The sequence below is a fragment of the Acanthochromis polyacanthus genome, chromosome 12, assembly GCF_021347895.1.
Source record: "Acanthochromis polyacanthus isolate Apoly-LR-REF ecotype Palm Island chromosome 12, KAUST_Apoly_ChrSc, whole genome shotgun sequence".
Taxonomy (NCBI): Eukaryota; Metazoa; Chordata; class Actinopteri; family Pomacentridae; genus Acanthochromis; species Acanthochromis polyacanthus.
In genome coordinates, this window is record NC_067124.1 from 34,508,058 (window position 1) to 34,529,567 (window position 21,510).

At 40.1% G+C, this 21,510-nt stretch overlaps 1 protein-coding gene across 2 annotated transcripts in view; it reads right to left on the reverse strand.

Annotated features, from left to right (window-relative positions):
• Positions 1 to 11,515: 11,515 nt before the first annotated feature.
• Positions 11,516 to 21,510, reverse strand: part of nkd2b (NKD inhibitor of WNT signaling pathway 2b) — a 32,771-nt gene continuing 22,776 nt past the window's right edge. The window contains exons 4-10 of one of the 2 annotated variants that reach the window (XM_022215074.2): positions 19,277 to 19,337; positions 17,876 to 18,003; positions 14,998 to 15,093; positions 14,730 to 14,871; positions 13,488 to 13,545; positions 13,268 to 13,392; positions 11,516 to 12,844 (exon numbers count right to left, since the gene is read on the reverse strand). In XM_022215074.2, coding sequence (XP_022070766.2) covers positions 12,192 to 12,844; positions 13,268 to 13,392; positions 13,488 to 13,545; positions 14,730 to 14,871; positions 14,998 to 15,093; positions 17,876 to 18,003; positions 19,277 to 19,337 — 1,263 coding nt within the window. In that variant the 3' untranslated portion in view covers positions 11,516 to 12,191. Of the gene's footprint in view, positions 12,845 to 13,267; positions 13,396 to 13,487; positions 13,546 to 14,729; positions 14,872 to 14,997; positions 15,094 to 17,875; positions 18,004 to 19,276; positions 19,338 to 21,510 lie in introns of both variants that reach the window. The other variant, XM_022215073.2, reaches the window with a different exon arrangement.

Consider the following 21,510-nt stretch of genomic DNA (forward strand, 5'->3'; position numbering starts at 1 on the left):
TTACAAAAATAAAGGTTGAAAACACAAAATTCTGGCAAGATATTTCATAGAATTGAGTTTTGGGCACCAAAAAAACAACCAATAATTAAACTCGTCACAATCTGAGACATTGCAGCCACATATTTCTTGAATTCTGTCTGATTTGACACTGACCTTATTAATCATTTCTACAAGTCAGCTACATCATTTTCTCACATCTTTCCCCTGAAATGAAAGATCACACGTAACCCCGTGAACCCTCTAATCAGCAGCGTTAGAAATGAAGGATTACAGATAAACATGACAAAGAGATCAACGGCGCTGCAGACCTGCTGATCTATGGAGACAATGCAGAGCCTGTCAGAGTGCAAACCGCCTGCAGTCCTTCTGACGGCACCAGATGTCGGCCTGCATTGTTCCGTGGATTACTGAAGCCACTCGGCAAACACCTCCAGGTGTGCATTCCACAGCAGGAAGGGGAAAAGGTGGGAGCCGCTCCTCTGGATCAATAAAAATACTGACTTTTCTCTCTCGAAGTGTGTACAGAGATGCTTTCTTCTCAAGAGGAGCTTCTCCGCTGTAAAAACTGAATTCTCTGATGGAGGCGGAGATGAATGGGTGGCTAATCTTTGGTCTGAGCTGTACACCTGGTCTCACAGTCTTTAATCTTTGGAGGAAGGAGCAGAAATTAGAGGCTGCTGTACCATGTCCCTCACATCGGAGTAAACCAGCGAGGGCGTGCAAACATTCACCACAAGTGGCAGCTGGAGTAGAAGCATTGTGATGAGTCTGGATCAAGAGTTGGAGGGGAACGAGGTCTAAGTTGTCAACTATTAAATTAATCAGCAGCTATTTTGATGATCAGCTCAAGTCATTTATTTAAGAAAAAGTTAAATTCTCTGCTTTTAGCTTCTTAAATGTGAGTATTTCCTGGTTTCTTTCCTCCTTTATGATAGTAAAATGTCCAAATTGTGGACAAAATGAATCATCTTTAGTGTCATTTTACAGATCAAACAATGAATCAGGAAGTCATTTCCTAAGAAAAAGGCTAAATTCTCATATTTTAGCTCCATAAATGTAATATTTTCCAGTTTTATTTCCTCCTCTGACAGTTAACTGGGCATCTTCAGATGATGGCCATTTGAGGATACTATATTGAACTAGACAAGCCCTCAGCAGATGACAGAACCACGCCCATGCATGATACGCTATCAATGTTGACCATCCTACGTATATCCCTTCCTATACAAATGATGCAATATGCAAGAAATGTGCTAAGTGACCCCTGTGACCTTGACCTTGATCTGCTGACCTCTAACTCCACAACTGAGCAGGGGACCTTAGACTGATCTTCAGTGCCAAGTTCGATTATCCTGACTTCAGCACTTGCAGAGATATCAGACCGGACATACACACACACCCACCCACATACATACTTATCCAGCCAGCCAGATACCAAAGCGAATGCAGTAACCCTGCTGAAGTACACCAGGCGTGGTTAAATACTGAATGGCTGTATTTGCCATTTTGTAACATTTGGGTAATTGTGTCAGTACTTTTTTGACAAATAACATTTACATTTTCTGATTTCAGCTTCTGAATATCTTCTGGTTTCTTTTCTCCTCTATGACAGTAAAACTGAGTTGTGGACAAAACAAGACATTTGAAACACAGCCAAATATCTGATTCCAGCTTCTTAAATGTGAATATTTTCTGGTTTCTTTCCTCCTCCATGACAGTAAAATGTTTGAGTTGAGGAAAAAGGAAGACACTTGTGATTTTGTTTGAGTTGAGGACAAAACAAGACACTTGTGATTTTGGGCTTCAAAAAGCACCAATCAACATTTCCCCACAATGTTCTGACATTTTATAAACCATAAACTAAGCAAATAATCAGTGTGAGCGATTTTTTTTTAAAAGAAAAAAAGCTAAATTCTCTGATTTCAGCAACTTCAATATTAATATTTTAAGATTTGATTTCCTCTTATGACAGTAAACAGAACACTTGAGTTGTGAACAAAATACGACATTTATGGCCTTCATCCTGAATGAAACTGAAAAGTTAGACCAATTTATAGAAAAAAAATTCAGCTCCCTAAATTTGTTATCTGTGAACTTCTATACTGTCAACTGAATATCCTTGAATCATGGACAGAAAAATATATATATATATTTTTAAAAATTTTCTGGCATTTTATACACCAAAAAACTAATGGAATAATTGAGTGAAAATGGCTTAATAAATACTGAAAATATTTAGTTGCAGCCCTGTTCAATAATATGTGAAACCATAGGCAGACTGTCATAATAAAGACTAAAGAATTAATAGAAATGCCTACATAAACTAATGTTTTTTTGATTTTTGTTTGGCAAACTAGTCAAAATATGTTACCAATTTTTAGTGTCCATATGTGAATTTTCAATAACGAATCAGTTTTACAGACGTAGATCAACTCTGCTTTTTCTAAAAACTTTTTCATAAGTGAAGAATTTGTCTTTTACCGTAATGGGCTTTAAAGTGTGTCTGGGAAACCAACTGATTTTAAAAAAAAAAAAAAAAAAAAAAAAAATCTACAACTAAACATGCAATGAAACTAAACATAAGGCAGATAACTGAAGACAAACAGGGTCAGATTTTACTAAACCATCCACCATGAATCTGCAGCTTGTTAATTACCGTCAGACTGGAAGAAAAAAAAAACCCACGTCCTCATTTCCAGTAAACTGAAGTACGTCTGACAGCGATAAGCATCACAAGACTCATTACAGCAAGTCAGTGTCGGTGCACCTGATAATTTGCACAAATAAATGCACATCTGAGGGAGGGAGGGGAGGGTGAGGTGTTTCCTGTTTCCATTGCTCTAATTATACAGTCTCCTGAGGATTGGACCCATCAGGATGGAGGAATTCTGTCACTGCTTTATACTGGTTTGCATACATTTGAATATAAATCACACAGAAATTACACTGAATTTTCATCTTAGGCCACAAGAAGAAACCAACGTTGAGCACATTTATGTATTAAAAAAACTTGCAATTTAGTGATTTCAAATCATTGTGTGAGTTTATACATCAAATGTGGCTGTTGTTGAATCTAAACGCTTCTACGAAACAACAAAAGAGCCAAAAACAAACAGCAAACTTCCATTCTCATTGCACTTGTTTGTATCATACAAGTTGTTGCTGCATTTCTCCCCTTTTGCAATTGAGAGCGCCCGTTTTATATAAACCAAAGGCTCCCTCCCTCTGTCTGTCAGAATAACGATGCCTTCCTGTTTAGAGATGCAGAGGGGATATGGCTCCTGTCGGTTTTTTGAGGCTCTCCAGTCTGGAGCAAAGCATTCGGAGCCTCCAGAGACTTTTACTGGCTCGCACCTAACAGCAAAAAGTAGGTTTTACTGCTCTGCTACTGGACGTTTACAGCGTCTTAACAGTTGCACACTGCTCTCCTCTAGTGGACAACACAAAGACGGAGAGCTTTTGTGCACAAGCAAAAACAAAAAAACGCAACAAACTTTCAGCTGTCAAATTTTCTGTCCCTGCAAACAAATTGCTCATTTTTAATAATCAGTCTGATAAGCCTGGTTTGTAATGACTCTCAGTTCGTCTATTATTATGCAAATAAAGGAGAGGCAAGCTGAGAGGAGAGGTGAGGGAGGGGGGGACAGAAAGAGATGGAGAGGAGCCTGCAGGGGAGGAAAGAATAAAAAGCAGTCGCATTGCCGGGCAACCTCAGCAGCCGGACAGAGAATGTGTACAGTGGCCTGGAGGCTGCTTCTGCTTATTCTCCCCAACAGAGATAATTGCCGACAAATACTGGAAAAGCAATTGTGAGAAATGACTGTCGAGAACTGGAGCTGGACCGTCTCATTTGCACAAGAGGCGTCAGCAGCACTGAGAGCTTTCCACCAGCAGTGAAGAGACGCTGGCAGATGAGTCTGTCGGAGCGTTTTCCTGAATTGTAACGAGCTGTCATAAACCACCGAGACACGAAAACTGAAGCCCGCCTCTGAATTAAAAGCTTTATAACTATACAGCGTCTGAATTCATTGCTGCACTTGTTTGATAATGCATGCTGGATAATAAATACGGTTTGATTTTAGTAAAAACTGCAGCAAAAAGTGCAACTATGCTCATATTTTGACAGCATTTATTCATAAATAAACCATTTTTGATTCATTTTAATGCACAGGAGCTGCATTTTTGCTATGAATAATGAGATGGAAAGCACTTGAGAGGTTGCAGTAGAGCTGCAGTGATTAGTTGGCAACTATTAAAGTAGTTTCTAACTATTTTCATAATCAGTAATCAAGGAAACTTTCAAGATAAAAATGGAACAATTTTTCAGTTTTGGATGGCTGGTTGAGCTAAAGGTTAATTTCTGACTTAGACAAAGTAAGTACTTTTTTAAAAATATAGATTATCTGATTTCAGCTTTGCAAATGTGAATATTTTCTAGTATCTTTACTCTAAGACAATACACTAAATATCTCTGGGTTGTGGGGGAGAAAGATATTTAAGAAGTCATCTTGAACTCTGAAATACAACTACTAACCATTTTTACCATTGTTGACATTTTGTACAAAACAACAACTAATCAGTTTGAGCAACTTTTAAAGAATAAAATCTGCATATTCTCTGTTTTCAGCATATTAAATGTGATTATTTTCTGGTTTTCTTTGCTCATCTGTGACTGCAAACATCTGTCATCTTGGGCTTTGGGAAACACTGACAGTTTTCACCATTTTCTGACTTTCTGTAAACCAAAAAAAATAACGGTTCATGTACATTTTTAAAGTCTAAATTCAGAGATTTCAGCCCCTGAAATGTGAACATTTACTGATTCCTTTCTTGTAAACTGAATATCTTGGTTTTGTTAAGGACCAAACAGGATTCCCGTCATAACTTCTGGAAACACTGAAGGATATTTTTCCTCTAGTTTCTGACATTTTATAGACAAATCAACTAATCAGTGGCTTGAGTATTCTTTTAAGGCATAATGTCCAAATTCTGATTCCAATTTCTTTCATCCGCTGCTAGACTAAACTTTCTCTGGGTTTTGTTGCGGACAAAACAAGAAATGAGTCGTTTTGGGTTTAGAGAAACACTGACAGTTTACCTTTTTCTGACATTCTAATCAAACAATCGATTTGAGTAAGTTTTTCCAAGATAGAAAGTCTAAATTCTCTGATTTTAGCTTTTTAAATGTGAATATTTTTGGGTTTCTTTGCTCCTCTGTGACATTAACCTGAACATCTTTGGGTTTTGTTGTTCACAAAACAAGGTGTGTGTCATTTAGGGGAACTGGGAACCACACATTGACAGCTTTCACCATTTATAAAAAATATTACAAACCAAACAACTAATCGAGTCAATAACCTACTGATTAATCAGCAATTAAAATCATTAGCTGCAGCTCATGTGGTCACCAAGACACTTAAGATTTGAATAACCAAGCAGGAGCTAAAAACATGACAAATTTCAGTTCCCCCTCAGGTAGTTAGTGTGTGCAGTCTGTACAAACATTTATCAACTTTTTGAACCAGGCTGAAATTAGAGCAAGAAGAACACTTTCTCCGTTTTCTGTGTGTGTGTCGGACTTGAGTCAGAATTAGTGAACCGTTTTCCCTCCAGATTCAATTCTGCTCAGCTTAGGGCTTAATCAAGTGGAAATTTGGAATAGGGGGCTGTGGGGGTGGTCAGGGTTGGGGTGCAGGACAGAATGGAGCAATTGTTCAGATAAAGGCCTCATGTTGAATCCGCTTTGATGTCTCTCTGGGGGATGTGCTGGGATTTTACAGTAGCATTTCACCCCACTACTTTCCTTCCCTCCCTCTTGCACACCGCTGGAGAAACTGCAGCCGTGCAAGAGGATGCAAAGCTGAACCCAGACGTGCACTTTTTAACCCAACATGCTCACAGTGATGCATTTAAACACCACATGCATAAGTTCTGCATTTTAACGGTCCTCAAAAGTGTTGTCAAAAACCTTGCTGGACACTCAACAATATCAACATTCAAGTGAGATTCCCCTTCAGTTTGCCCCACGTCTATACAAGCAGACAGGCTCCCACTGATCTATTGTGCTGCAGTCTTTCTCATGCATGTCTTGAATGAAAGCCACCGCATCGATGGTCTGAGGATAATCACGTTTTCCTGAGACGGGCTTAGCTGCATTAAATAAGCCGCACAGAAAGAGGGAGAGAAAAAAAGAAAACCCTAACAAAACTGGTGTATATTGGAGGAAAAAGCTGCAGGAAGCAAAGAGTTTAAAGCTCCATAAAAAGAATGCAAAGTGAAGAATGCAAAATGAAGAGAAAGCTTGGTGAATGTCGAAGCAGGAAAAGTTATTTTTAAACATGCATTTTTTGGGACACCTTTCCTACCTTTAGTCCTCCAGCAGGTGCACTTGGCACATTTCAATGATGCGCACAGGCTCCAAAAACCGTCCACTCTCTCCAGAAACAGCCCCAAAACAAGTTTCCCACTTGTTGCCGAGTCAACCAAACCTCCACGCAGGAACTTTTACGCATTTAAAGCGAAAAATCCCGACGGATTCCATCGTACGTCTGCGCCACGCCGCTGAAGCCACTCGGGGTGGAGGTTGTCAGAGTTTAGTGCAGGTTCTCCAACGCGTACAAAGTGGATATTTGCATTAGGCCGACCCTCCCCTCGCCTTTCATAGCTGCCATTGTTTGTCCCGGTCGGGGCTCGGATTCAGTCCTCCTCTAAATCCCTGACGGACGGAGCAGAGAGCGCAGCTTTCTCTAAACCCGGTCTGGCAATTAACCAGCGCCACAAAGAAACTATTATACTGCCAGTTTTTAAAAAAATATCCTTTATGCATTAAATAACTGCTAGTTTTGCAGCAGAAGTGGAGCAGGGCTATGGATTGTGTTGCAGCAGAGCACGTTTCCATGTTTTACCGTAATGACAGGTCTGCATGTGCTGCAACTGGTGGAAATACCTTAAATAGCTGCATATGAAAGACAAGAGGATTTGAGCAGTCTCACTGAATGACATCAGAAAACACAGCCAGGCTGCCTTTAATGATGTGGATTCAAACATTAGCAGTTTTTCAACTACAACCACTGGAGGAGTTTTCCAGAAATTTTACTTACAATTTAGGCAAAAGTTACTCGCACAAAAAACAAATTTGTTTTTAAACTGCATTAAAAAAAAAAAAAGTAGGTTTCTTCTGGCTGGAAGTTGCATAAACAAGTGGCAAAAGTTGACATAACACATTCATTTTTTGACTATTTCTGTTTTTTCCCCCTCTTGTCTAAACCTTGTAAAACAACAAAAATAACTTTCTATAAAATTTGAAATAGTTCTTGTAATATCTACTACATTCTACAGTGTTCTAATACAATATAAACCTAGAACTGTTGATGAAGTAGTTCACTAGTCAGTCAGTAGCCAACTGGAAGTCATGGGTACAACCAAAAGGTACCTGGTCAACTCGTGCGTATTCAAACTCGTGCGTATGCAAACTTGTGTGTATGCAAGGGTTAGGGACGACAATTCAGCAACTGCCAGTGGTTTATAAATCCATGTTTGATCACCATAAATATATAATAAAACACTGATTTTACATTCACTCAATACGCACAAGTTTGCATACGCACGAGTTTGCATACGCACGAGATGACCAGTATTCCAATCAAAAACCTTAGTGAGCTGCTGTTGGGGTTCATTACCAAGAGATAGCTGCTGCTCACAAAATGTTTTAAGTCTATAAAGTCATTTCCAACCGTTTTCCAGGTTCAGTGGCCGCATATTGAAGCATCATGGAAAAGTCCATGGAGTTCCACACTGAAACATGTCAAAGGGCTGCTAGGAAGACAGACGTGAGCCCTGCACTGGAAGAATGGTAGAGGACAAGAAGAATCCGAGGATCAGCACCAAGAGCATCCTGATGAATGTGAGCACTTCTGGTAGCAACATGTCCATCAGACACTCCAGCAGACCAAGAACAAGGCTGGTCTCCATGGATCAGACCAAGGAGGACTCCACTTCTCCAAGACAGACACACTAAAGCTCAGCTGGACAAAGAAAGCTGCTGCTCATCACTTCTTTGAAGAAAATAGAAACACTGAAGAACAGTTTAAACATGGTGGTACTGTGATGCTTTAGGGCTGTTTTTCAGGCAGCCTGATCAAAGTAAACATCATGAGAAAAGAGAAACATTGAGATTGTGGAGGAAAACATCAGGCAGTTTGGAGAAAAACTGCTCCTTGGGCAGCATTGGAGCTTCCAACAAGACAATGATGTGAAACATGGAGCCAAAGTGGTGAAGAAATGGTGAAGACAAAACAATGTGAAGTTGTTGGAGCGGCCCAGCCAGAGTCCAGACCTGATTCCATCCAGAATCTGTGGCAGAGTTGAAGAGCAAAGTGATAGAAAGGAAGCCTTCAAGCTCGATGGACACTTGGGTGAACAAAATCCTTGTGGAGACATGCAGAAGGACTGATAGCGATCAGTATATTTTAGTAAAAATCTATTCTAAAACAAAGGAAAAATAGTTAAAAATGTGTATTTAACATCAACGACACAATGTCTTACTATCTTTTGTTATTTGTGTAATTTCCAGCCAGAAGAAACCTAACAATAGAAATTGACAAAAAGCAAACTTGGCCATGCTTATAAGTAATTTTGAGCTGTCTTCTATTTGGAAGGAGAAAAAAAACACAGTATTCTCTGAAATGTAGTGGAGCTGCAGGAAAAAGGTGGCACTAAATGGAAATACCTCAAAATTTTACTTACCTGCAGTTGTTGAGTAAAAGTCCTTCGTTACTTTCCATCACTGCATTTAATGGAGGTTGAAACATCAGTCTTGGCCTTCGAACTAACAATTTCAGGATCACAAGGGCAATCTGTAGATGTTGTATAGCTTTCCTTTATCACCTGCTGTGATCAAAAGCTCCACAACAGCTGCTAAGTGGACCTCTGGGTGAGACTGTTGAGTTGATCGCTAACCAGATTCATCTGTTGTCTGCTTGAAAAGAGGCAGCAGGTTGTTGTGTTTTCCTGGTGGAGTAAATAGTTTGTTTACATGCAGCTCAGACACTGCCCTCATTTCTGCAGCAGCAGATTTGTGCACTTTTACACAAAACTGTAACTGTAATCATGTGTACATTCCCTCCATGATTTCTGAAGATTTTATTATGGAGAAGATTGGAAATCGTCTGTGGTCTCACTGAATCTTATTTTGTATCTAGGAATTTTTGTGCAATTCTCTTATGAGGAGGTTCAGCACATTCCACTATTTAAAAACAAAGCATTATGGAGGATGTTTTTTTTGTTTGTTTAATTTGTCTGATTCACATAAAATGAATATACTAACCTTTAGTGGACTTGTATGTATGGTTTCTAAAAAAATAAGAAATTTAAAAAAAATAACTGTGGACATGGCAGGACCTGAAAAACATCAGCCAATCAATGTGCTCGGACCGAGGCGTTTGGTTTGCTCCCTTTCCTGTCAATCAAAAATCTTCCGGCTCAGGCCTAGTTACGTAGATTACGTACGCCTTGGACTTACGTGTTTTCTGTATGTGTTGCTTTGGTATAGCTTCGTAGTTAGCTGGCGACTTGTTTTGCTCATCTTTTTTTACATAAAGGCAGATAAAGATCCAGGGGGACCCAGCCGTAAAAGACAACTTCAGGAGTCCTACGCAAGTTTCTGGAGGGGGGCGTTTCTTCATAAATGTTAAGAGGGGGGAGGTTGGAGGGGGGTGAGGGAGAGGTTGTATGTGCGCATGCTATGTTCAAAGTCGTCGGAAATTAAATCTCCTCTAATGCCTTTAAATGCAGCTCCAATAAACCGGCAGTTCAAAGTAGCCTTACCTACATCATGTGTTGGTATGTGACTGAATATTGCCACCTAGTGGTTGACTGAGATGGATCAAAAACAAACCACTGAGCAGCTCTAAGGCCTCAGAGTCATTGTAAGGTAACTGGCTGTGATACTGGATCTGATATTCATTATTTTTCTGATTAACGATATTTAATTTAAATGGCTTTCCAAGAAGTTAATATAAAACATTGACTCTGATGCAGCACTGCTTGTATCCTCGACTTGCTTCTAGACAGGACCAATGCATTTCCCTATTATCAGGATTTCCCAATAACCACTGAAAAACTTCCAGGTGATCCAAAACGCTGCAGCCAGAAGATGAGCGATCATATTCTCCCCTGTCAACGGCTGCTATTTGGATTTGTAAGGTTTCTCTCTACAATATATTATTGGAAAGTCTCCACCTGACTATGAGAGGTGCACTGAAATGCCTCATGCTATAAAATGAAATGAAATAAAACTAAATCGAACTAAATCACTTTGTCATTTCAGGCAGTGTTCCACTCACAGCACAGCATCTGACTGGTTAGTAATAACCAGTCAACCCAAGGATAACTGTTGATAAAAATCTCTTTTAATCAAACACAAAAATGCGAAGAAAAAAAAAAGTATTTTCGCCAAGTTTTATGTTGGAGTTTGTGCTATTCTAAATTTTAACCACAAGATTTTAATTTTTGCTGTAAATATTTGCTCTAATTATCGGTTATCAGTCTCTCTGACTGCTAATAATTATAATGGATTGGAGAAAAACACATCAGTCAACTTTTAGTTTGTGTTATTTTGATCAGAAGCTCATCTGTTGGGGAGATTTGCACCATTAAAGCACAATTTCCACTGAAAAAACATAAACTTTGAGTCTTGGAGGAGCCCAGTCTGTGCCACAATCCTGTTGTCTTATTTCAGTTTCTATTTTTCTTGGATGGTTGGTAGATTGAATTGCTTTTAAGTTAATAAATTACCACAAATTAACACTGGCATGCCTGTTAAAGTCACCTTTAGAGCCACAACTAAATATTTTATGAGTTGTGGATTATTTTCTCAATTAACTGATTAGTTTTTTGGTCTATAACACATCAAAAAATGGTGAAAACTGTCATTTGGTGTCAACCAAAAGCTCAACATGACAAATATTTTGCCTACAATCCAGAGACATTCATTTTGCTATCATAAACAAGGAACAAAATCTGAAAATATTTACGCTTAAGAAGCTAGAATCAGAGAATTTTGAACTTTATTTTAGCTGATTGATTATAAAAATAGCATTAATTTAATGTATTTAATTTAGTTTGACAAGTAAATGATTAATTTTTGCAGCTCTTCTACCCATGCGCTACCTGTAAAAGCATTCAAATTGACTTTAGCACGTATGGGTTTTAGACAATTGCATGTAGCAGATAGTAATTGAGAGCATTTCACTTATGTTCTGGTGCTTTAAAGACTAATAGTCTTATGACAATTAACACAAAACCATTACACAGCATGGGGCTGACCAATTTGCTGCTTGATTAATTTACAGCATAAAATTAGTCATTGTTCATTTAATTAAAAATACAACACAATCCGCTTCTTAGCGTATAAATGGAGCATTAAGAATTATTTTTCCATCCACAGAGCGGTGGCAGACCCACCATTATTAACTGTATTATGAGGAAAAACAAAGAAACTGTTCCTGCGATAATATAAATGAACTATATAACGTTTATTAAAATATATAAAAGACAAAATACATATATGCATAATTATATCCATGATGAAATATGCATATAGAGTATAATAATTATACAGTAAAATGTGTTTACATATATAGATTTGTTTTTATACATATAGCAAGATATTTTTGCATTAAAACTGGCAGTGGTGATTTCATACTTCCCCCTCCCCGTATAGGAAACCCCTCACTCCACAGCAGACCTCCAGGAGACGGAAGGAGGCCTCTGTGAGAAGCTTGAGAGCAGCAGCACCTTTACACCTGAGATCCATGATTTGGAAAAGGTCTCACACAGAACAATTGTGACGTATAGCTTCCAGGGACTTTAAGCTTCAGGCAGGGGGGGGAAAAAAAGGGTGTTAAAAGTTCCTCTGAATGTGTGTAACGAGTGCAGCCATCCCAGCAGAAAATCAACAACAAAAAAGACAAAACTGTGCCACACATCTCTTCACAATAAACATCCTTCTGGTCCAATGTCACCTGCTCTTCCTCTAAATCTCAGGATATATCTGTTTAGCTCGCAGGATAAAAAACAAACAAAACAAAAAAGATCCTGGACGGAGCGTGAGAAACTCCCCCCGGTGGGTTAAGTCCTTCAGACTGGTGTGGTTGGTCCTGTACAGTTTGAGTTCTGCACACTGAAGGCGGTCATGTCTGGTGGTAGTGGTGGTAGTGGTGGTGGTGGTGGTGTTCGTGGTGGTGGTGGTGCTCGTGGCGCTGCACCATCGGAACCACGAAGCCGGGGCTGCTGGGAGGGCCGGACACCTGCTCCCTCTCCAGGCTGGGCAGTACGGAGGGCACCGGGGCCTGCTGCTGCTGCTGCTGCTGCCCCTGCTGGGGGTGGGGGTGGGACTGAGGCTGCAGGGGGGCTTTGGACGGGGACAGGGCCTCTCGGGTTTTGGCCCTCAGGCGTTTACTGTGGCTGTACTGCAGAGGGTGCTGGTGGTGGTTGGAGGAAGGTTGGGCTTGGTGAGGCAAGTGGTAAACATCCTGACCCCCGTGGGCCGCGGCGCTGCCACTGTGCAGGACTGTCTGCAGGGGAGGGTGGTAGCCGTGGCATTTAGTGGATTTGCCGCCTCCGCCGCCCCCGTTGCTGCCTCCGTTCCCTTTGTAGGTTCCTTTGGGGGATTTGAGGAACTGTGTGCCTTTGCTTCGAGGTTCCGCGGGGTTGTAGCTGTCGCCGATGACCTGGGAGCGGCGATGGTGGACGACTTGGGCTTCGGGTTCCTGGGAGCGCGAGCGGCTCTGGCTTTGCGAGCTCCGACTGTGAGGCTCTTGAGAGGGGAAGACGGGGGTAGTTCCTGAGGTAGAAGACAGAGAAACCTAAAAATTAGGCCTGAAAATGTCTTCAATATTATTAAAATCTTAATGTGACCATATGTGCAAAATCCAAATCAGAAAAGCTGCAAAAAAGGTCAAATGTGTCACAAAATACTATTAGAAATGACATCTTGGCATAGAAATCACATTATTCATACATAAAGGAACATCCAATCATGATTTTTACACTATTTTGATCAGAAATCAAACGCAAAAAAATATCACTAGCAAAAAAATTGTGACTTATATTGCAATATCTGTCACAATTTTAACTTCAAATTCCTGCAGTTTCGTCTCTGCATCCCTCTACCTGCAGCTTCCCACTGTAATATAATGAAAGGAAATTGAATATTTTCTCATTTAACAGCACTAGACAGGCTGTGAAACAACAAAAATACTCTCACCTTCAAATCTGGAGGTGTAGTTCTCGATACCAGCCAGGTCCAGGTAGTGATTCCTCCTCTCTGTGTTCTCATCCACGCAGTAATGTTGGCCCTCTGTGGCCGGCGGCTCGTTGCTCTGCCCTTTGCTGCTGTACATTAAAAATCACAAAGAATAGTTTACATGTTTATATGCTGCAGTTAGTGGAACGTATGCTTTAAAGAGTGTTCGGCAGGTGCTGACCTGATGTAGGAGGACAGCCTCTTGTCAGCTGATCGACCCTCCTCCTGGTGAGAACGATCTGAAGAGGAAAACATCAAGAGTTCAGTTCAGGGAAAGTGTTTAGCAAAATCCATACTTTAATTACCTGACTGATTCACATATATTTACCTCCACCATCACTGTGTGCTACCTTTACTATTGCTAGTATACATATAGAGTGGTAAAATATTTATAGCCATGCCAAATTTAGATTTTTAGATTTAGATTTAGATTTAGAGTTTTTTTCTGTTACTTTCAACTGGAAAAGGGACAAAAAAGTTACCAAAGACAGTGGCACACTGTGTTAGGGATGTTAAAGATGAATTAAAAGTATTTCTTCTGTTTTGAATAGATTTTTTAAAATCAAAAATGCAAATTGCTAACAGTCTTTCTGCATGTCTCCACTTGGATTTTACTGCTCTCCTCTTTGTGTCGATCTACAGCTCTTTAAGGTTGAAGGTTTCACATCATTGTCTTGTTGTCTAAAAGCTGCATTTTCTGAACAATCTAAGATAATTTCAAGGGATATGAATAAATGATATGTGGCACTTTTAGTAAACAGTTTCTTTTAATTTTCTAAAATGCATCACTAACATCTCTAGCACAATGTCCTACCATGTTTTATTACGTTTGTCATTTAGAACCAGAAGAAACCTATTGGTCAAGCAAAAAATTCACTATAAACCAAAAGTTGTTACTTAGGGCTGAACTCTAACCTGTGAGCAAAGAAACAAATTTTAAATTTTACATACAAAGATATGACTGTACTGACAACACTTGCTACCCCTGTAGAAGCAGAAATACTTTCTTTATCTCTGAAATAAATGATTTAAAATAACTAATATTGGAGTAATGATGGAGTTGCACTGTGGCTTCGTGGTGAGCACCATCGCCTTGCAGATAGAAGATCCCCGGTTTGCAGCCTGGGATCTTTCTGCATGCTCTCCCTGTGCACAAGTGGGTTTTTTCCAGGTCCTCCAGCTTCCTCCTATCTGGCTGAGGTTAACTGATAACTCTAAATTGTCTGTAGGTGTGAATGTGAGTGTGATTGTTTGTCTCTCTATGTGTAGCTCTGTGATAGACTGGTGATCTGTCCACGGTGTCCCCCACCTTCACCCAAAGTCAGCTGGGATAGGTTTCAGCCCCCCGTGACCCTAATGAGGATTAAGTGGTGTATAGATGATGGATGGATGGAGTAACGCTGCTGCTTCTCTTTTCATTTACCTGCCCCTGTTTCCCTTCGGTGGCACCTCGGCTCAGGAGTGACAGTCAGTTTGACCCGCAGAGTTTTGCTCTTGTTGTGGCACGAGTGATTCACAGAGGCATCGACCACATCATAGATGGTGTGCATCAAACTCGACATGTCCTGTAGCCACATAAAATACACTTAGTACAGTTTACACTCCTACCTCTGAGAGAAAAAAAACATTTAAAAAGGATAAACTATATCTAGGAGCAGCAATAAGGAGAGGCAAAGTGAACACACACATACTTCTTTAGTAACTTTCCCACTGTTGTCGAAGTCATAAAGAGTGAAGATCCACTCCTGACGGTTGTCATCCTCCACAGAAATGTCACACTCAAGGTCCTGACAACACAAATGCATACTTCTTTAATGCACAGAAACAATATGAATGGTCTAATCTGCATTTTTTTTCAATCATGAGTACAGCAATCCCAGATAGCAAACTATGGGTGAATCAATGTTGAATCTATGTTGAGACCTAACGTCGAAATTATACAGAAAGCGCAAGGTTGATAAAATGTTGAGTCAACGTTTGCTTTTCAACCATAAATCACACTTTACCCAGATAGCAAAAGATGTTAAATCAATGTTGAATTAGGGTTAAGAAGGTTGAATTGTGGTTACGGTTGAAGACTGATGGTTGGATCATCGTTGATTCAACAACATTTTGTCAACATTGAAGTTTGTGTTTAAAAGATTCCATTGAATCTACATTGTATTTTGGTTTAATTAAAATGTTTGACAGGTCAATGTTTAATTAATGTTGAATCTATGTTTGCAAACATGTAATCTATGTAAGCAAATGTTGACTCAACATTTTATCAACCTTGCGCTTTCTGTATAATTTCGACGTTAGGTCTCAACATAGATTCAACATTGATTCACCCATAGTTTGCTATCTGGGATAGAACTTCTGAATAATTAAAACATTGCAAAAACGTCTTATTTGACCAAAGAAGTCATAAAGGAAAAGAAGAAAATTGCATTTAAGTCTAAAGACCAAACAAATCTGCTAAGACACAATCAGTTCACGAGTTTCATGCTACAGTAACCTTCAGTGCAAAACATTAAAAGACCGAAAACAACACTGATAAACACAAATAAAATGTGGATATATCTGTAACACATCTGCTGTTTGCTAATTCACAGAGACTTTTCCCATTTTGCATGCCAAAGTCCAGGTTTTTCTAACATGAGGGGTCATATTTTACAATCAGAATTGTTACTTTAGGAGTGGAAAACTACAGAAAAGGCGACAGGGGGCAGCAGAGTACAATGGAATTCATCGTTAGTTCCACTTTTCTCAGTGTGATACAAAGAAACATGCATGTTTGGAGGCCATGAGAAAAGCGCCAGAATAGCAAGTCCTTCCAATTTGACCTTGTCTTTCTAACTCGTAGAACCTTGTACCTTGTTTAACCACTATTCTCAGTTACAACTTTCTGGCAGTAATTTTAATTCAGATGTATCTAGTAACATGGCCATAATTGGAAAAATAAACATCTGGAGCCAGCTGCTGGAGCGCTGCAGAGCAGACAGTGTGCGAAAGAGAGTTCGCATTTACAAGAGGGATGGGGGGCGACTCCGGGGAGGGACGGGGCCCTTTATGGTCTCATAATATCTCCTGAGCTCACATAACCGGCAGCGATCACCAAAGGGCACATCTGAGCAGTTCTTTAAAACGCACGAGTCTAAACATTACAATCTATTTATTCTATTTATTGGTCCCTAAATCCAATCAGGATATGGTCTGGAGCCGAGTCAACATGCGGACAGATGTTCTCATGCCGCTGGATGGGGAGGACTGTAGCTTGGATAGAAGTTAACCTCCATCCATTTACCCTCAGACCTGTGTTTGATTAACTTTCATTCACTGGAACACTAAACAGTTTCAACACTCCTGGTTCTTGGCTTAGAAAAGACCTTCAATCCTCTTACAACAGGGGTGTCAAACTCATTTTATTTCAAGAGCCACATTCAGCCCAATTTGATCTGAAGAAGGCTGGACCAGTAAAATGATCAAAACCACAAAAAAGACAAAAAACAACAAAAACAAGACAAAATACTTCAAAAACGAGACACAAAATGACAAAAAATGAGACAAACAACAGAAAACAAAACAAAACCGCACCAAAAAATTTGACAAAAAAATGGACAAACGACAAAACAAGGCAAAGAATTACATAAATGACACAAAATGACAAAAATGAGAAAAACAACACTAAATAAAACAAAAAGAGACAAAAAATTTTACAAAAAAGTTACAAGATGCCAAAAAATTGACACAAATGAGACAAAAATGGCAAAAAAGGAACAAAATGACAAAAAATAGACAAAAAAACAAGCGAGACCAGAAAGAATAAAAAAAACAAAGAAAACAACGAAAACAGCAAAACACAAAATGACAAAAATATGACAAAAAGCACAAGCGAGACAAAAAGGAAACAAAACGACAAAAACGAGAAACAAAAGGACAAAAGCACGTGACACACGACAAAAATCAGACAAAAAAGACAAGAGACAACAAAAACAAGACAAAATATTACAAAAATGAGACACAAAATGACAAAAATGTGACACAAAAAGATAAAAATTAGGCAAACATGAACTAAAACAACAGAGACAAAAAATTCGACAGAAAAGCTACAAATCGACAAAAAATAGGCAAAAAACAAGCGAGATAAAAAGGGAACACAATGAGCAATCTGGTATTTTACTTTGTGATCATAACAGCTTGTCATGATCTAGAAATTATTTTAAATTTATAGTTTAACTCATTTGCAATCTGCAGTTAATGTCTTCTCTGTAATTTTTACACTTAGAGGGCCGGATTAGACCTTCTGGAGGGCCAGTTTTGGCCCGCGGGCCGCATGTTTGACACCCCTGTCTTACATGAAACAACATTTTACTTCATCTGAAACACCAAAACCAGGAGGTAAATTTGCTCTAATGCCTCCGTTAGCAGCTCTTAGTCCATCTGAGTTGTAAGCGTGTAGAGCAAATTCTAGCATTCTGGGGATAAGCTAGTGTAAGTTGTGGCCTTGTGCTGTTCCACTGCTGCACAGAGTAATAAATACACTTCTCAATTGTCATGAAATAGTAGCCAGATCTTATAACAACCTACATCCAGGCTTATTCGTTTCTTCCCCAAAGGTTTGGTTGCGTCTCGGAGCGCCTCCTTCTCCCCGTCCTCCGAGTGCAGATACGGCAGGTAGCTTTCACAGCCCTCAGCCTTCTCTGGAGGAAGAACCACTGCAAACACAAGGATTTAAAGTTAGAAATGAGGCAACTTTTGTGTAGTTTGGCAGCTTCACTTCTCTCACAGGACCATAGATGTTACTTAAATGAGCTATTCAAACATGGCAGCCCAGTCATTCTAAAGAAAACTACTCTAATCACTGCATGTTGGGGTTGAATAACGTCGCGAAAATGTCTAATTGCAATTTTTTTGACAGATATTATATTATAATTTTAAAATCAAGCTTCCGTTCATTATTTACTGTGCAATAGATATAAAAAATAATGGATCATTATCACATGAGATACCATCAAAAGTAGGGATCAAAAGTTTATTCAATATTTTGCCATTTTTATGTTGTTTTCATTTCATTGGTTACACATCACCAGTAACAGCCAATTAACACTGAAGGATAAATTTTGCAAGAATATTTCTTAATTAAACATACAAAACTTTAGCAAACAAAGGCATTTCAACAAAAGTTTTGTGTGTGAGTTCTAAATTTTGAGACCAAGATTTTGAATTTTTACTGCAAATGTATATTACTTCTAAGTATCCCTTAATCCTTGATTACTAATAATCAGTATCTGCTCTGAAAACACCACATCAGTTGGTTGACTCCTAATCAAAACCATAACAGTCACACAAGGTGGACTAAATTTGTTAAAGTACTGACATGACAGGTTAACAGATGTGCTGCATAACACATATCCTAAAGTGGCACCTTTGTGATTTGCGAACTGCGTTGTTGCACGTTACAGTTTGAATCTAATGAATTGTTCAGGCTTCTTTTGCATGCTCAAGTCAATAAAACATATGCATTTGGTTCTTTTTAGGCTGTATATTTGCTTTAACCTACAAAATGAAACCAAAAATCTCTCCATAATCACGCTTTGACCGATTTAAAGCCATGAATTCCAGTTTAAAGACAATGCTTTGGTTGCATTTTGTAGCATGAGAACAAATGTACATCTGAGGAGGAGATACTGATACAAATGTTACTGATGTGATCGTAGAAGAGTGGCACGCACATATGGTAGGGCTGAAAGATTAATCAATTGCAAATCAAAACCTTTATACTGCTACTGCTTCTTATTTGGTGTTGATGCTACTTTGTTATGCTGCAATCAAAGCGAACAATCAAAGAAAACAACCTACAAATTCTTTATTTTTTGACACAGAATCATGTATAAAACTTTTGTGGAGACCTTAATATCTGTTTTTATGCTTTTCTGTCTTTCAGCACCCAGCTTATCAGTGAGTAAAAACACATCCTTCTCCACCTACCCTCTAGGGGACAGTGTTGATCTGTGAATTGTCCTTCCTTCAGCTCAGCATTCGGAAACTCCTGGGACGAGGAAAGAGACGAAGAGAGGGAGACAGAAAGAGAGAGAAGAGGAGAAGGAGGAGGAGGAGGAGGGGGTTTGGAGATGTAAGTGAATCTACAGTTCAGACCACAGACACAGAGAAAACAAACAGTTCCAGCTAAAGCATTTCCTACTCAGATGAGCGGCGGAGGGCTGGAGGCTCCAGCAACGGCAGAAACACTTTGAACATCTGCACGCTTATTGTGTTTCACTGTCTGGGACACAGCGAGCGCAGGCCACAGCCAAGCTTTCAAGATTCCTCCAAGCCCTTCAAACGGATCCCTCACATCCATCAAGAAAAAAAAAGGGAGAAAAAAAACATGATGCACTTCATCATCTGAGCTCCCTCTCTCTCAGCCAACCTGTTTATTCTCATCCTGCTTGACATGCGTTTGATGGAGTTTAGGAAAAAAGTTTTGTTGTATTCTTCACTTGACTCCGCAGAGTTTGGTTTATGTAAAAGCAAACCTCGCGATGAGGTCCCAGGCAACATTTATTTTGAATGGAGAATAATTGCCAGATGGAAATTTCCACGCAGATAGGATGGGATTGATTTAACGCTCAAATTCCATATTTAAAAAGAAGCACGACAAAGGGATGGAAAGGAAAAAGCTCTGCTGTCATTTGTGAATAATCTACTTTATATCCTGCATGAAACAGAACCACAGTGTGTTCATAACCATGGCACACATGTGGAAGCAAACACACACACACACACACACACACACACACACACACACACACACACACAGCTCATTCTTTAATTACAACTGGATTGTGGAAACAATGAAAATTAAGTGCAGCACAGGCCCTAAACCACAACTATTTAAACAACAAATGATTCATCTTATTTACGTCATTCTCGGCCCTCTAAGCTGCTCCACACACACTTTGAAATAAAATCTCACCAAGATTGAATCAAGGAGGCCCACTGAAACGAGACAAATAAAAAACAGATAGATGCGAGAAAACAAAAGAACTCCATGTACCTTCAACGAGGCCGAGGCTCGAGCGAGAGTCCGAACATCTGCATGCGTTTAGGTGAACGAGCCCCCCTCTCTGCCCCCTTTTTCTTTCTGAGAGTAATCACAGCGCCAGGGCCTGTGGTTCCATTTAACAATCTCAAAGCCCCCTGATTATTCCTCACTTCAGAGGATGATACCTCCAGCCTGTAATCTGGTCCTGACCTTCACCGCTGAGGAGGAGGAGGAGGCGGCGGGGGAAGGCCCGATTGAGTCTCAGGGTCAAGGCTCGGACGGCCTCGCTGCAAACTGGCCACCGGAGACATGGGGAGGAAAGAATGGGCCTTGAGGAGAGCGGAGGAGGGGATGGAAGGAGGAAAGAGGAGCAAAGATGGCGTGGAGGCCGAGGAGGATGCTGCTGGTTTCTGGGAGAGATGGAGGTAAGTTGGAAGGCTTCTGGGAGAGGTGGAGACAACCGGTAACGCTCCCTGGGCCCCAAACAAGAAGCAGTCTTTAATCATCAAATGCACACGCTAGAAGAAAGAAAAAAAAGACACACTGTTTCCATCTTTTCTGTGGGTTTCTGCAGCCAAGTTGTTGTTTCCTTTCTGCACTGGATGCTTTTATCTCCCCGCTTTGTACTGCAGTCCCTTAATGAAGGGCAGTATGTAAGGAAGAGGGAGTTCACACAGACACAGTGCACCGCAGCTCAGAGGAAACATCAAAGACTGCCATTGATTCCTCTCATCCTCGTTCTCCCCCCACGAGGGACGCCAAGCAAGGTATAAGCACCTCTAAATGAAAGACAAGATTCGCCGTTAAACAAAATGAAACGAATCAATCAGGCAGCTGCCAAAAGTGAATCTCGCCTCTAATTTAAATTCAGATATCAGGAGACGTCTTGCTGAGTGTGCGATGAGGGGACCAGCAGGGGTTGTGTTGAACACATGGCTTCCTTCTACACCCTGAACCCCACCTCCATGCTCATTACATTCATCGGGGGAGCTAATGAGAGAGCAGGCCGGGTCTGACCGCAGTCTGCAGTTTAACATCTAAACACATGGCATCTCCATCCACATCGCCCACGGTGTCGGGGCCCAAAATCTGCCCACCACATGTGTAATTAACGAGCTTTCTTTCTGGCATCTGGCCGCTCTCATTCTTTCGCTATCAGATCACAAAACTGCTCTGT